This window comes from Grammomys surdaster, unplaced genomic scaffold, assembly GCF_004785775.1.
Source record: "Grammomys surdaster isolate TR1022 unplaced genomic scaffold, NIH_TR_1.0 146, whole genome shotgun sequence".
Taxonomy (NCBI): domain Eukaryota; kingdom Metazoa; phylum Chordata; class Mammalia; order Rodentia; family Muridae; genus Grammomys; species Grammomys surdaster.
Genome location: NW_021604604.1, coordinates 1,978,283 through 1,995,217, shown reverse-complemented (window position 1 = coordinate 1,995,217; position 16,935 = coordinate 1,978,283). Strand labels below are relative to the sequence as shown.

At 42.3% G+C, this 16,935-nt stretch overlaps 1 protein-coding gene across 4 annotated transcripts in view; it reads right to left on the bottom strand.

Annotated features, from left to right (window-relative positions):
- Window positions 1–348: 348 nt before the first annotated feature.
- Arhgap21 (Rho GTPase activating protein 21) overlaps window positions 349–16,935 on the bottom strand; it is a 125,743-nt gene continuing 109,156 nt past the window's right edge. For 3 of the 4 annotated variants that reach the window (XM_028764821.1, XM_028764822.1, XM_028764820.1), the window contains exons 13-25: window positions 15,438–15,722; window positions 13,316–13,380; window positions 13,101–13,240; window positions 12,458–12,600; window positions 12,033–12,188; window positions 11,864–11,942; window positions 11,208–11,281; window positions 11,042–11,131; window positions 7,895–8,020; window positions 7,672–7,713; window positions 7,253–7,358; window positions 5,369–5,400; window positions 349–2,804 (exon numbers count right to left, since the gene is read on the bottom strand). In XM_028764821.1, the coding sequence (XP_028620654.1) occupies window positions 1,128–2,804; window positions 5,369–5,400; window positions 7,253–7,358; window positions 7,672–7,713; window positions 7,895–8,020; window positions 11,042–11,131; window positions 11,208–11,281; window positions 11,864–11,942; window positions 12,033–12,188; window positions 12,458–12,600; window positions 13,101–13,240; window positions 13,316–13,380; window positions 15,438–15,722 (3,015 nt within the window). In that variant the 3' untranslated portion in view covers window positions 349–1,127. The remainder of the gene's footprint in view (window positions 2,805–5,368; window positions 5,401–7,252; window positions 7,359–7,671; window positions 7,714–7,894; window positions 8,021–11,041; window positions 11,132–11,207; window positions 11,282–11,863; window positions 11,943–12,032; window positions 12,189–12,457; window positions 12,601–13,100; window positions 13,241–13,315; window positions 13,381–15,437; window positions 15,723–16,935) is intronic. The other variant, XM_028764823.1, reaches the window with a different exon arrangement.

Below are 16,935 nucleotides of genomic sequence, written 5' to 3'. Positions count from 1 at the left end.
AGCAGCCCTTGCTTAGTGTCCTCCATGAGCCTTTATTCAGTGGCCCCCAAGAGCCTTCACTTACTCAATGTGCCTCAAGAAAAGGTGAGCAACACAGTGCTGTAGCCAGTTACTAAGTAAGCAACACAGTGCTGTAGCTAGTTACTAAGAAAGCAACACAGTGCTATAGCTGGAGTTACTAAGTACTTCCTATGCACTGGAGTTTTGCAAGCACTCCCAAGAGATCATTCGAAGCCACTCAAGGAAAGGGAAAGGTGGAAGGACTTCGAGAACAGAGGTAATCTAAAGATAAGAATAGATAATTTATAAATAGACAGCATTGTAAAACAGAGTAAGCTCCCAACAGTGCAAAATTCACCAAAACAATTTTATTTCCAGTGTTTAATTGGGTATGCGCACAGGCATGACACAGGTTTGGATAAAGTCCTCATGCAGAATTATATTCTTCTCAGTAAGAAGCCAGTTCCATCCAGGATCCACTATCTACACACCTATGTTACAACATTTATATCAAATCTGGTATCTGAAGAAAAGATACACATAGAATATGTTCATTTAAGTTATTACGTATTTTACAGAAAGATTAAAAATTCAAGTCACACAAAACTCAAAAACTGTATTAAAAGTTTGAATATAAAACTCAGATCCGCCTGGAATGACTGAAGAATGGAAGTTCCGTATCCACCTGTGTTAACTGGTAAGTGTGAGGAAACCTGTTACTGATCAAATGCATTCATTTATTCAATGTACGTTATCTAATTTCAACAATATGGCACCCTAAAAATCAAATGTACTTTTATCATGAGGCACTTTTGTTAGTGAGGAACCAAAAGAACAATTTGGCTGCAGGAGGCAGCAACTTTCTTCAGTAATTTGGGGAATATACTATGTAGTGAGTTGCAACAAACACCTTGCTTATTTGTATACAACTATCTGATATACTTTTAAATATATACGTGTGTTCTTCTGGCTGTAGTAATGCACTGTAAAGCTATTTCACAGTGCAAAATGGTGAATCCAGCCCAAACCAAGGCTGCGTAATAACAATTCTGGTACACGAAAAATATTTACAAAGTTACTGAACTGTGTAACAGTAGTTTTTCCTTGCTAGAGTGGATAGACCCAGCTTAAAGGCAGGGAGGAGGCTCTGCTTTAGTGTCGGGACTTTCAGATAGTTTGGGAGGGTGGGTGTTGGCTGCAGAACTAGCATTTTGGCTCACGGTCTGGAAGTTTTCTCCATTCATTTGGTCAGGTGACTGTGGTGGTATGGAGAGAGGGGGCTGATTGGTTGAAGCCGAGGTGCTGGCAGCACCCCCAGCTTCCGGCTGCTGAGACAGCGGTTTGTGGGCACTGGTGGTTGTTCCCAGCACGCTAGGGCTCTCAGTCTGGGGTTCGCAGCCTTCGCCTCGGCTAAGGTCGGAGGTGCTGGTGCGGATGCGCTCCCTGGCGAGCCAGTCTGAGATGGAGAGGTCCTGGGCTGAGCATTTGGGTTTTAACCGATTCACAGCTGAAAGTTCGGACTCTTTGTCCACACTCTGCTCATGCGCTTTCCAGAAACTCAGGACGCTGATTTCAGTAGCATCTCTGTGGCCTCCGAGCGTGTGTCTACGTTTGATGTTTTTCCTTTTTGCTGTCTCAGCAGTATGTTTTTGATTCCCAACTCCAAACATGTCGTCTGCAGGTGCCCTGGGTCTCAGTTTTAAGCGATCTGCTATTTTTGTTTTCCAAGTGGCCTCCTGTTTTTCGGATTCACTTCTGCTGGGTGTCAGGAGGCTCCCTGTCGACTTGCCTTTCTTCATGACGTCAAACATCTTAGCCAGGGCAGGCGTTTCTTTCTCAGTCCTGGTGTCTCCGGGGCTCCCACTGTCTGACTTGAAGCGAGCAGACTTCTTCCTGGACAGTGTGTCGCATTCGATCAGCCTGTGGGAGCTGAACTGTTGCCTGCGGCTGTCTAAACTTGGTGTGAGGCTTCCCTCAGTGCAGCTGGCTTCACTGCCTTCAGAGTTCCTGCGGCTCACCCTGGCAACCTCCTGCAGCTTTCCTCGGAAGAGCCGGTCTGAAGTCAGGGCGGTGGGGAACACGGGGAAGTCGCTCTCACTGTCCGTCTCCACTGGACGCCCTTCACTCACCAGCTCGCTCCTCTCATCATCTGCCTCGTCCCCTCTGCTCTCTGCCACTGACTGCACCTCAGGGCTCAGGCGACTGGAGTCCAGGCTGGTCAAGTAGGTAGTAGATGATGTGGTAGAATAATCCGAGGTGATGGTACCAGCATTGGACAAAAACTCACTGTGCTTGGTTTCCGGACTGGTGGATTTTTTAGTAGAGGACCTCGCTAGAGAAGCCTGGGAAGACGTGCTAAGCAGAGTGCCCGAGTCAGACCCTGTCTCTTCGCAGTGGGGCTTCTGTGTCAGAAGTGATCTGGGGCTCTCCTTCAGCATGGCCAGGCGACAGCTGAGAGTTGGTGACCTGTTGCGTTTGGAGCTGTGTGGTGGGGATGGTTCTTCCGATGGCATCTTCTTCTCCTCCTTCGTTGTACCCGTGTCTTTCTTAGTGTTACTTTCTTTGGCAACGACAACCCTCTGCTTTCTACCTGATGTCTCACTTTCTCTTTTGGACTCTTCTTTAATCTCATTGTGACTCTGTTCCAAATTCTCCTTCTTAAAAAACACACTGTCCAGCTCGTCCTCGGAGCTGCTGGGCTGGGCTTTCTCCTTCGGCTTTTTCCTCTTGCGACTAGCGGCTGCGAAGATGGAGGATACAAGCAGTTCCCTGCTATACTGATCCTTCCCCGATCCCCAGGAGCCCTAGGAATCAAGCAGAAAGATGAGGCTATGAACACTGTCCAGGGCTAGCTTGTCCCCAGACAGTCCTTAAAGAACTGAAGATGTGCTAGATGCAACCACAGCATAGTACATTTAATACTCGCCTTTTAACTTATATCAAGGTCAACTTACTTAATTACCAGTCCCATTTTTTTTTTTTTTGCCATATCATGATAGATGCATCTCTCTCATGCTTAAGGGTACTTAGGTTTCCCAATTCTTATTAATTTCCATATTGGTTTCCTCCACATCCACAATGCTCAAATATTCCCACTTCCTTAATCTGTTCTACAAGTACAAGAGTTAAGCAGTATTCTGCCAGGTGTGATGGTACACATCTGTAATCACAGTACCTGGGAGGCTGCCCCAACTACACAGTGAGATCCTGCCTCAAACACCCAAAAGAGAAAATTAGATACACACCATTCTGACATAGTTTAATATTCAGACATGATTAGAATTGTATGGCTGAATTCAATTTTCTAGTTGTGGACAAGAGTTGGTACAGACGCTGTACCTGATGCACTCATTCAGCTAAGGGGTCTCTGGCTCCCATTACCTCACCAAGAGTGGATCTTCAGGGATTTGCCTTGGGTAAATCAGGTTAGTAAAGACTTCAATCATCTCATGTAACAGCAAAAGTAGAAAATTAAAATGACACAGACTACTCAAAAGGTTGTAAATCCTTGCCATGAAACACTCCAGTACTCTAAGAGTCACTGTTGCTTATTACAAGTCTGTGATGACAACTATTTAATGAGTTTGTTCAGAAGGTCTGTCTGCTGAGCATGTGGCTGGCAGACAGGTGAGTGAGTCCTTGTTCTAGAACACAATCTTGAGTACAGAGTCAAGCAAAAGATTTGTGGAGTAATGGATTTAAGAATAGAGTTTTCTACTGCAAAAACCGTCTTAAGCTAAACTGAAGGCCTTCTTTAATGGTCTCCTTAGCACTAAGGGGCCATGGCTGAAGCTGGGCTCAGTTAGGGGAACTGGTCTCCTGTCTCCAGCATGTTCTGTAGGGCATACAGTAGGGATGGTTTCTCCTTTTGCATCTCAATGTGGTGTTCAGAAAAGAAGCACCTAGATTATATCATCTTTTAAATTCTCTAATTCTGTATGTTGGGGAAACTGACTATGCTTTTCTACAATTTGAAAACTGTTAGCCAGCTGAGTGTTCACTGCTGCACTGACAGAGTACAGAACAATGTAAGGTGAGCAGACAAGGGAAGGGGTGGATGTCTAGTGAAGGGAGTAGGAATTTCAAAAGCATGTCTTTCTGATTTCAAAGCTATCGTCTGTAGTTAAGTACAGCGATGTAGTTGGAAAGTTGAGACCAGAAGATTATGTGCTCCAGGCTAGCCAGGGCTACACACTGAGACCATTTCAAACAATAAAAGAAAAGTGTTTGAGATCTACAAAGACTAAGGAGATGTGACAATTGAATGTAAGCAATGATTCCTGATTATTCCTATCCTGGGGCTGGAGGAGTGGGGTTAAAAGAATATTCAGGTAATTGGAAAAATATGTATAAAACTACTTTATATAATAATGTATCATGCTCATTTTAGCATCCTATGATGCTAAGACTGTGGTTATGTAGGAGAATGTCCCTGTTCATAGGAGACAGAAACTACACTATTTACCATAGTATCATTAGAACTATAATTAACTAGGTAACTGTGTATGTGTACAAGATTTACCAGCTAATGAGTTTAAGGTAAAAGGCTCACAAAATTATATGTTTAAGTGAGCAAAAAGCCTCAGTGGATGCGCTACTCAGTTTTAGATGTGAACTTGACAGTGGGGAGTTGCCTGAAGTAGTTTCAGTTGAGGAGTTACTCAGCACAGCCTGTAATATGGGCAAGTGTGTGGGGACCGTCAGATTCTAACTGAGCCGTGATGGCCACTGTAGGCAACACGTGTCTAGGTGGGTGGTCCTCACTATAAAGGAAGCCAGCTGAGCATGAGCACCTGAGTGAGCCAGCAAGCACTGTTCTTTTGTGGTTTCTGCTTCCTGTTCGTGTCCTGACATCCTGCAGTGACAGACTGTGACCTGAAGGTATAGAGGAGATGAACTCTTTACTCTCTCAGTTGCTCTTGGTCACAGCACTTGTCACAGCAACAGAAGCACACTCTTAAGAGTTAGTGAGAAGCGACTTGGTGGACGAGCCTACCCACCTGTCTTGTATCTGTGTTCTGAGACCGTCTCACTATATAGCAACGCCTGGCCTAGAACTGGTTATCCTCCTGTCTCAAGTCCATGCCATCATCCCAGCTTATGTGGAGATTCTCTATCCCATTCTCCCGGCTTTTATGTTACTCATTTTGACAATGTAATAAACCACTGTTGTCTGCATCATGCTAAACTGTTCCCATAATTGTACTTTTCCAACTTACAATCTTTTACTTTCCATCTTTCTTCAATTCCAAATTACCTTCTTTTTTCCTCTGGCTCCAGTGTGGAGTACACTTTTATGTTAACAATGAAAGTCAGCCCCGACCCAAAGCTACCATGATGTGTTTTCTAGCTGTTCGGAACAACTTACCTTAGATTTTGTGGAGTCACTAGTAGCTGAATCTGTGGGAAGTAAATAAATGTGGTTAGCTGGAGCCAAGCTTCGATGCTTTCAACAAACAATGCAAAACTTATGAAGAGGACAGGCACAGAACAAAATGTGAAAGCAAAACTCAAAACAAGAACACAGTGGATAGTCAGAGCTCACAAAGATGCAAGCTGCACCACAGAAAGCCACCGCCATGAAAGGATGCTGTGAATTGTAGGCAGAACCAGCTCAATGATAGGAATGGCAAAGGAGCCCTGTGCTAAACAAAACAGAAACACTAGTGTTTACTTTCTACATAGGAAATCTAGCAATAAAGAAGCTTGAAGACCTTTAAAAATTATGTCCCACATCTTGTATCTGAAACTGATACACAATGTAGAACTTTCCAGACTGTTGGCTGCCCTAGCTACAAATTGAAACACTCAACTGGTGTCCGTGTTGATTTTTGTCAGACTGTCAGATTGGAATTTGTATGAGCATATCCCAGATGCAAATGGATGCGACAAAAGGCATTAGGATGACCTTGCCTCCAGGTCATTTTTGGTTTCTTTAGATGATTCCAGTTTTGTACTTGACCCCAGCTTCACATCTGTGCAGTCAGGGATCCTTTTGGTTAGTTTGGTTAAATTGCTACCAGGTTTGTAAGTATCTATTAACAAATGCTATTATGGAAATGGAGAAATGGAGACCATAATTTTGCTGTCTGGCAAAAACTCATATTATACAAGTATAAAGAGGGTAGGAAGGGGCCAGCGCTATGAAGAATAAATATCAATTTTAGAATTTTATCTTTGAACTTTTAGGAGAATGATTTTCAAAATTAATGAGCTGGGCCCGTGCCACGCCCCTTTTAACACATGGCTAAATGCTTTATGACTTTAAGAACCGGTTGACCATACCATGCTATTTCTCCTCAGGGTCTGCTTCAGAAATAACAAGAGACAGCAGAAAAACTTTAAGAGAGTAGTAGTGATCTGTTTACAATATTCTTAAGAGAGACGTTTACACCACAGATCAGCGAGGCTGGCATTTACAAGAACCGGGGGTTTCTGCAGACAAGGCAGCTACAGTGTGGACAGCAGTCCTCCTTCTTCCTACAGCTCCAGCTGTCCATCAGGGACATCACAGAATCCACTAGTGACATTACCGTGTGATAGACTCCTCCCACTTCTCCTGTGCAACATCAGTATAGATTTGCCTGTGTCAGTAAGTGCTGAAAAAACCCTTTAGAGCTAAAACAAGAACTAGAGACAAAGGGAGAACATGGTATGAAATAGCATGCCAGATTAGTGCAACAGTTTGGCAGGAGACGTTCTCATCCAGAGCCTATCAAATGCTAATACTTCACCAATCGTTAGGGTGGCAGTAGGAGAGAGAAGAAAATCAAGGTAGAATGACTTTGACTTCGACGTCTCTAGTGACATGACAGGACTGAGAGGGGCAGCTCAGCATCCGTGGCTTGCCCCCTCATAGACCTGGTCCAACAGAACTAAGCATTCAGTCTAACCGTACTTTCTGCCGTCACAGCAACCACATATTCAGTAGCATAGATCTGTTTTACCTTGTGATGACTATTACATGGAAACTGTGAATTAAAAAAAAAAAAACAAAACGGTGGTTCGCATGCTCATCGCTCTCAGTTTCCCATTCTGACACACAGCCCAACTCATGCACTGTCAATGTGGGACAGTCGCTGGAAGGCAGGTGAGCTCAATCAGAAAAGGCAGATCGCAGTTCTTAGTAGAAAGGAAAAGGAAGAAGGAGGAGAAAACAACCCATATGGAGTATTACTTATGGCTGCTCGCTGTTTCACTTTATAGGAAGGTCAAGTACTCTAGAGGTCAGTACCGCCCAGGCAAGAGTTACCTGATACATCTCCAGGGAGTGCGCCTGTCCTTCCAATGTTGGTGAGTAAATGATCTATGTTTGGAACTGGCTGGGAGTCTACTGTGTTCTCCTCCTGCACTGCTGTCTATGGTTAACAAACAAAGAGCTCTTCATCATCTCTTCAGAGGCAACTTTCTTTAAAATTCAAACAACATTTAGTAAAAGATACATTATTATACGGAGCACAAGTTTAATTTCACATTGGTTAGATGTCACTAATGGTCAAGTAGGCACCATAGCTATATTCTCATCAGGTCAGCAACTGAGGAGCTGGTCGCCTGCTTCCGGGGTACAAAGCTGATAATAGCACACAAAGCAGAAGACCAAGATGGCCGTGGCATCAAGAAGGAGCCTGTGTCCCACATGAAAGGAGCTGAGAACGCGCAGACAATACTTACAAGAGGCTCTTCAGCACCCTCTTCTGTGAAAAACCAGTCATGCTAAAATTCAAAATAAAAAAGGTGAGAATAATTAAATAACTCCTGAAGTGTAGTTCTATCTTAGGAATAGCACAGAAATAAGGGAAATGTCTTATGGGAAAAAGCAGTAGAGGTGACTTTGTCCTACCAGTTGTCAGCTGACGAAAGTGAACTTGCAGGAAGAGACGCAGTGTGAACTTACATGCTGGATGAGAGTTTCTACGATCTTGTACTGGTCAGGCATGTGTGTGACCATGTGGGTCATGTTGTCTTCTGACGTTCTCACTAGAGTTGGACCAAAAACAATCGCTAGGTTTCTGGGTTCCATCTGAAAGGAAGGATGAACGTGGACAATTAGACTAAATCTCCATGGCAGCATTAGTATTTTGTTGCTGAAATTTATTTATGGAAAGTTCTTTTTGATTAAAAAAATACAACTGGATGAAGAGAAGCACATTTTTCCTAGATTGTATTCTTGTGAGCAAATCTTTGAGTGATAATATTCGATGCCTAATTGCCCTTTGTGTTTTTCCAAGAAGTCTTTGATTAGTTTTGAACCTAATCCATCAACTGGAAGGGAGGGACAGAGGACTTAGAGATACATGCAGGTTCCAGAGTCTTCTCCGTGTCATACACCAAAATCATTAACTGAGGAAAACAAGTCTGAAGATAACCTTTGGATTCACATTACCCTATGCAAATCTCCTGAAGTTCTGGGCTTAGCCTTGCTTCGTTCCTAGCATGACATTCTTCTGACTGGTTCATACATTCATTGGCACTATTCTGAATTTCTTGTCCAATTATGGCATGGATTCTGGTGGGTTTTTTTTTTTTAATGGTACTTTGAGCTTAAGTTTTGATTAAAGTGTTAAATAACCTCAACCAATCTTAGGAAGCCAAATTTTAACCAATCTGAAAAAGCTGTCAAGATATTTAAAAAGAAAAATCACCACAAAACTCAAAAAAAAAAAAAAGCCAAAAAAAACCAAAAACCAACCAACCAACCAAACACTCCATCCTTCGGGGCCCACAGTTATCGATTATCTGTGAGGCACTGGCCTGTGCATTAGTCACCAGACAAAAGCCTCAGCCTTTCTCCTCTACTGAGACAGTTGTCACTTGTCTTTTAACTGTGTTATATGTAATGTCATACTATAGTCAATGCAGAAAAATAAACTCTCACTAAAAGTAGGATTTTCCTAGGTTAATGACTTATTAAAATAAGACGTGACCTTTGGGAAGGATTTGGGCACCAGCATTTGTGTCCTGTTCTGAAATATGCTATCATCTTATGTGCTGGTAAGAGTGGCCAAAGTCAGCCACATCAAATACTCCGTCAGGTATTCAGCAGACTCTTGCTTATAGCTTTATTTAAGTCTTTAGAATGATGATATATAATAATATTTATGTACAGACATGTTTGTCTTGTGTGAGTAAATTTTTGCTAGCTGTTACATATAAAAGATGACACTTAGCCTAGTTTGTTTCTGGTAATTGTTTGAATTGTACATATAAGTTCCAAAAAATTAGGTTAAAAAAGTCAAAGACCAACCAAAGAGTATACAAGAGCTGGACCTATCCCTCCACCCCTCCCCCAGCCCCCACACATGTATAGCAGACGTGCAGCATGGTTTTCACGAGGGTCCCCTAACAACTGGAGTGGGGGCTTATTCAGACTCTGTTGCCTGCCTGTGGATCCTGTTCCCCTAACTGGCCTGCCTTGTCTGCCTCAGTGGGAGAGATGTGCCTTGTGCTGCAGTGACTTGAGGTGCCAGGGTGGGCTGGTACCCAGGGGACCTCCCCCTTCTCAGAGGTGAAGGGGAGGGGTGGGGGAAGCGGCTGTGTGAAGCAGGGACTAAGAAGGGAGCTGCAATCAGGATCTAAAGCGAATGAGTAAGTTAATGGGGAAAAAAGAAGAGTCAAGGAAATAAAATATCATCTTGTTCTCAAGGCTGGGTAGGTATTAACTTAGCAAAAGTCCCTGCGCCTGTGGCTCTAGCATTTGCCAGGAGGCGGCAAGAAGATGACACCTTTTAAGGACACACAGGTTCCATAAAGCTGAGTTCAAGACCAGCTCCTGAACGCCTTTCTCAAAAAAAATTTCTAAATAAGTAAAATTTAGGACAGATTTCTAAAAGAAAAAACTGAGCCAGGTGTTGTGTTTCATGCTTTAACTCCAGCACTCAGGAGGTAGACGAGTTCTCTGAGTTTGAGGCCAGCCTGGTCTACAGAGCAAGTTCCAGGGCAGCTAAACAGAGAGCCTGTCTTAAAACAAACAAACAAAGACTATTGTCCAGCAAAACTGAAGAATGACACGCCATCCTTCAAGGATACCAACTAGGAAATACTTACTGCAGCTAGAAGTTATTATATTGGGAAGGCATTGATTTTCTGTACAAACTTTCAGAGACAGCTCAGTAGACTGACATCTTTTGAGTTTAGTGTTTCCCTCCTCTTAACCTTTCAGTGCTCTCTCAACTGAAGACAATGAGCACCTGGAAGGTGCTGAGGCAATGTGTGGTCTTCTCCATCTTCTCAAACAGGCTGACGATGATGCAACTGCTGGACCACTGACCTCCACCTCCCGCAGGCAGGAAGCAATCTTACGAAGAGGACTGTTAGACATACTCCTTAGCTTTCTCGTTAATGTTTTCCCTCCAAACCCCAGTATGGTCATGAGAGAACTTTAATGAATGACCTGAGTTAGAAGGAGAATCATTTAACCTCTTGATAGAATGGATTCAGGTAACAATCATTCACTGACTAAGCAAAAGGATGGGACGTTAAGATTAAAATGGGCCAGTGAAATACAATGTGTGAATCTTATCTAGATATTTAAAGAAATAACTGTACTGTAAAAACCCTTTTAAAAAAGTTAAGAAAACCTGAATATGAGCTGAATATTTGACACTCCTTAGAACAGCTAATTTTGTGGTGTATGATAAGGGGTATCATAGAAAAAGGTATCATACCTAATAGGCAACTAAAGGCGTTTCAGCATATATCATCTGGTACCCTTTGGCTGGTTTATCACACACATATGCCACCGACTCAAACTAGTGACATAAAGCTGAAAACAAAAATAAAATTCTGACTTCTATTTTTCTTGCTGGATGAATGTAAAATGAAACATTTCTAAATGAAATTCCCTTCACAAGAGGACAGCTGCTGCCTGTGGAGCCTTGCTGTGGGGTGATCTTCAGAAAGACCTAGCTAGCCCAGTCTGAGGTACCCTTAGGCTTCAGTGGGAAAAAACAAAAAAAACAAAAAAAACAAACCCTTTAGCCCAGAGAAGGACAAGTCTCATACTGATGCCAGAGAGTTCACTTCAGCGATGTACCGGCCGTACCTTATTTTTTTCCGAGTTTTCTGCCACTGTCTTCAGATGGGCCGAGAGAAACTTCAGTGTCTCGAAATGATGCTCGGGCAGATCATGAATCTGGAACATATTATTTTCAGGATGGATTTAAATGCTGCATTTGAGATGCACCTCCCCAAGTAAAAGTACTACCTACTAGTCTCTTTAACGTCCTCAGCCGATCTAGAGGGTCCTCCTTCCGATTGGCCTCGATGAAGTCAGCATACTTGTCTGGCAGCCGCAGGAAGAAGAGAAGAGGGTTAACTGCTAGGGTGAAATGCAGTCTCACTTTGTTCAAGAAACCACAATTTAAAACGTACAAGACTTCCATGCATCTCTAAATATAGATCTCCCAAATTTACATGAGGGATGGAGATGGTTCTCAACTATCTCCAAGCTTTCCCATCAATCAGAGGAGAGTTCTCTCAGTGGGATGGTTCTGAAGCTACAGTCCGGCATTTAGTTAGCCTGTCCATTATCCCTACCTAACAGCAGCACCTAGCACAGGGTCCTTTCACTATACGTTATATCCAGAGAATTTGATGAAACAATAACATTTTTAGCTTAATGACAAATATATGCCAATATAGATCTTATTTTCATTTTACTGAAGCGTATCAATTTAGCAAATGATTTTCAACAAAATTTACTAAAAGACTATAAATGACCAAATCCAGTTCTTAATTATGCTTTTCATTTAATTTAGACCCAAGATAAATCCCATTTCCTTCATCCCTCATTCTTCTGGTTTGATTATGGTTTCTAGCACAGGCTGAGCCTTTTCCTCTGGTGTAGTTTGTGGAGCTAACTCACCATTCGTAAAGAGAGGCTCAGGGAGCTTTCTGAAGAAGGATTTTAGTAAACTGCTTATCACATTCAAATCTCGCCATTTCTGGGTATGCAAAACAGAAATACAATGTTTGTGGTCAACATTATGAAAGGAAAAAAAATGAATAGATTAGTCCAACAGAAATGAACCTACATCATCCTGTATGTCAATGTCAGCCATCCCCTTGTTGAGCTCTTCCTGCATGCTTGAAATGGCTGCGTTGTTGCCAGGAACCCGGTATATACCTGTATACTCAAGACCCCGTTCTTCAACTAATTTGCAACATATGTCAACGATTAAAGGAATGTACTGCAAAACAAGAAACCAGCATTTTATTTATCACAGTGCCAAAGTTTGAAAATGAATTTGTACCGATCACCTCTGATTAAATCACTACTCTAGCTCAGAGTTAACATGTTAGATAAAAAGCTTGAAGATAAAAATTACTCGGCCAACAGAGCAGTCATCCTAAGAGAGGACAGTGCACTAAATGAGCACTGTCTGAAGGGCTGTGCAACCAGTCCCCATTATCACAGACGCTGGTGTAGAAGAACAGATAGATGGCTGGGCTCTCATACCCGGTTGGTGTGGGCAGGCGGGCAGTCATCCAGCCTAACTCCGAAGGTCCCTGTGGCGGCCGGCTTTTTCTCAAACGTCTTCCTCACGATGCTTGGAATCCCTCTTCTCCAAGTACCTTTGTCTTTGGGGGGACTGGTATCATCTTTTGATTGTTAATAAAATAAGATGATGTTATAAAAAACAGAAACAAGACTATGTAAGTCTAATTCATCAGTGCTTAATTTAACTGCAGTCTTATATTATAAAATGCTCTACACTCACAAGTATTCTCTTTTTACACTATCATACCTCTGATCTGTCCATATAACTTCTCAGATACAGTTATATTTCTTCCCTTTCAGACAGAAGGCAGAAGCAGTGTGAACTCTTTGTAAGAGGTAGGGAAGCACTACCTCTGTCTTACAGCGATGTATCTGGCTACTCACATCTGTGAAGATGCCTTCATGTCACTGTGTGTTCTCCTTCCCTCTCAAGAAACAGATGCCTGTGGCTTCGCCTTAAAGGGAAACGTCCACTGGGCTTGTACCATGTCTACAGTGAGCTTTGAGCTAGCTGGCCTGACTCTGTGTATGCTGGCAAAGAGACCATAGTAAAGCAAGAACACACCCTCATGATTCCGGCTTAACCCCTTGTTGCCGTTACCTTTACTAAGAAGCTTCCTCTCTGACTCCTCCTTTGGAGAATGTGGGCTTTGAGTCTTTGGCTCTGATTTAGCACCAAGCAAAGTTTGCCTGATGCTAAGACTCTGGCGAGGTGTTTTTGGCAACTGTTCTGTTTTGCTGCTGAAAGAAAGAAAACTTTCTTAAACACTGTACATGTGACATCTACATTAACCATAGGTATGGTGGGATTCTCACCTCAGCAGACTGTTATACTCTTTGATTCTTCGACTAATTAGATCTCTGTTGGTAACTCCAGTGTCCTACAGAAGGAGCAGAAGGTGACAATGGGAAGGGGTTATTAGACTATTAGAGGGGAGGGTAAGTGTGGCTTTGAGGCTTGCTACTGAACCAACTATGACTTGTTCTCAGTGGAGCTGCCACCATGCGGCAGATGGTCCAATCGCCTGCTGCCCTGCAAGTGAGTTTGCTGTGTATTTTCTGTATTTATGCAGCACCTAGAATAATTCTTAAGCCTCAGGGATTCAGTACCACCTGAATTAATATGCTACATAAAGTGCGTAACGGGGAGCACAAAGCTAACTTCTCTAATACCAGGAAAAATGATCAGCATTCAATAATAATACCACTGAGTCAATGATGGAAAACTCCACCAGAATTTGCTAAAGATAAACTTGAATTAGGAACAGTGAATTAGGAGTCAGGAGGCATCGAGGGACAGTGCATCAAAAACCCGCTTTGTCCTGTGCCCCAAGTTGAACCCAGAGCTGAGCAAACAGGAACAACTCTATTTGTAGTAATTGCAATTACATACTGGTATGTGTCTGCAAACATTTTTTGTAAAAATATGTCTTATTTTGAGTGTAATGAAATACATGTAGCCACACAGGCAAGAATGAAAATACTTAAAGAGATTATGCTCTCTTTGGCTATCAGATTATTGAAACAATGGTTCTCAAGAAGTTGGAATTTCCCACAGAATCTCATGCTGAAAGAAGGAAAGGCTTGCTATCATCATGCATGGTGTCAAATAAGAGGGGCCATCTCCTAGAAAAAGAATTCAAGTTTTGTAACTTTGTCAAACCTGAGCCACAATGACGATGGGCAGGACCACGCCCTGACCAGGACTACTTGGTTAAGGCATGCCTTTCTGCCCTCTATTTAAATCGAAACCTCATGCAGGATTCCCAAAGGCTGTCCTGGGAAGCCCACTTGGCCTCTCTGTCCCTCTTCCCAGTGTGACCACACCGAGTAAATCTCTTCTCCACTTTTCACTATTACTTTGCCCAGGCTTAGGAAGACAAATTGCATGTTTCTTTCATAAGCACACTACAGATTTTAATTGCTGTATGTGTGCATGTCTATATGTCGGTATAGGTCATGGAATCAGAAGAAGGACTGTAAGCATGGAGAAAGAAGAGGGAAGAAAAAAATAAGGAAACAGCAAACACATGAGAAGAAGCCAGGTTACCTGCAGGACAAAGGGGTCAGGAAGAAACGGGGTGAGGGAGAAGGACCAACAAGGACAGAGTCCATATGAAAATGCCATAAGGCATCCTACTACTCTGTATGCTAATTAGAAACCCAAGTAAGTTTTTAAGCTGAATCTACCGCCAGCTTCTTTGCACACAAGTCAGCTGCACGGAGAAGCTACAGAATGAAAGCTAAGCGACCTCATGGCAGAAGCACTATCTTGACTACTACAATCCCTGCTGCAAAGCCAATCCCTCATGGCGTGAGCCAGAGAATCTCAAGAGTGTAAAGCATTATTTGTTTCTTTAAAGGCTTAGAACGTGATTTTTGATAGCATATGCTTCCTGAGAAGTGCATAATTACACCAGGGTATGATGCATATTGCTTGTACAACTCCATCAAAGCAAAACAACAAAACAAAACATAGTGCCTTTACATACCACTTGTCAATGTCTGTACTGTAGCCTAGTTCACGACAATACTAATCTCAATATCAAAGAAGCTTGAGATTTGGTCAAAAAGGTTCCTGCAGGGTCTATGCCCTAGGTAAGAAGCTTAAGCACCCACAGAGTTTGATATCCACAAGTGTCCTGACCCTTCTCACAGATACCAGGGACAACACTAATCATCAGGAAGATGACATGAGACTTCTCTCTGTGGTTTGTTGTGTCGGAAAATATGAGAATATGAATACTCTCTTTTTCTTGTTTAGTAATAGTACTTTCCAGTAAGTAAAAATAACGCAGGTATACTTGAGTCTTCCTTTTTAATACTGAAAATACTGTATTGCACTTCTTATAAAAATGACCTATCAAGTGCTTTTAGTCAGCCTAGGGAACATACTGTGAGAGAGTTACATTTCACCCACATCCTTTGAAAAACATACCTCTTCATTTAGGTTGCTACTTTCCTGAATAGTCTTGATCCATGCTAACATATCGTCTCTGTCTTCAGCCTGGAACAAGCATTCACAGTCAGACGTAGTAAGTCGGAACACATTCCTCCTCTTGGTCTCACTGTACGAGATGTCTATCAGGCAAGCGTTGACACTGATGGGTTGCTCTTCTTCTGATGGTGTTGTCTGCTCTCTTCTGTCTTTGTACAAGTAAAGTGAATGGCCCCGAAGGACAACATACATCTGTTTCCATGGCCGAATACTACCACCGACTCTCTAAAAAACAGTAATTGCCCCATGTTTGTCAATATGCAATACAAGGCTAGAACTCATACTTAATACCTAGTATAGCAGATGTCTCATTTACTTGAAATCACATGAAAAGAGGAAGGATAAAAAAAAGTCCGTAAAGGTGTGTGCTGCCAAGCCTGATTTGTGTTTGTTCCTAGAGACCCACACAGTACAAGAGAACCACTTCCACAAGCTCTCGTCTGATCTCCATGTCCTTGCCATGGCATAACGACAATCACTCCACACACACACAGATAAATATAAAAATGTAGCTGGGCCTGGTGATTCTTATCTTTAATCCCAGTACACAGGAAGCAGAGCTTCTGAGTTTGAGGCAGCCTGGTCTACTTAGCAAGTTCCAGGCAACACAGTGAGATACTGTCTAAATAAGAAAATCAATAAATAAAAATTTAAAATGTACAATTTTTTAAAATATCACATATATGCCAATTAGGAAATGTATCTGCACCAACGCTAAAGACAGTGAAATCCCAATGACACCTTTGAAGGGAAGACAGAACTGAATATTGAAACCCAATAAAACACACTAGAGAGATGCACTCTAAGTGGCCTTAGTACTGTTGTGTTTGTTTGTTTGTTTTTAACAACAATCATATGAATATAAAAGTAGTAAATAAATTTGCACAAAACAAAAAAATCCAAGCTGGGCAGTAGTGGTGCACACCTTTAATCCCAGTACTCAGGAGGCAGAAGCAGGTGGATCTCAGGGAGTTTGAGGCCAGCCTGGTTTACAAAGTGAGTTCCAGGTCAGCCAGAGCTAACAAAGAAACCCTGTGTCGAAAAACTAAAACCAACCAAACAAGCAAAAAACCAAAAAACCCAAAACAAACCAAAACAAAATAAACAAACAAACAAAAAATCCACTGAATATTCTTCTTTTTCCTCCTGGTGCTAGGGAATGACTCTGAGTATTGCTTGTATCAGTCAAGTGCTGTAACACTAAGCTGTATCTCTAAGCAACAAAAAGAAGAACAGAATCCAAAACCTCCACCATAATACAAGTTTAAAAAAAAAATCAAGTTTTAGATCAGGGACATGATCTAAAGGACTCCAGAAGCAGAGTCCTGGAAAGAATGTGTACTGACAGGAAATGACGTCATTAACATCATCAGCTCTGCATGGAAAAGTGGGACTGTCCATATCCAAGACTCTTTGCAAGTTTAAATTTTTTAGCGAC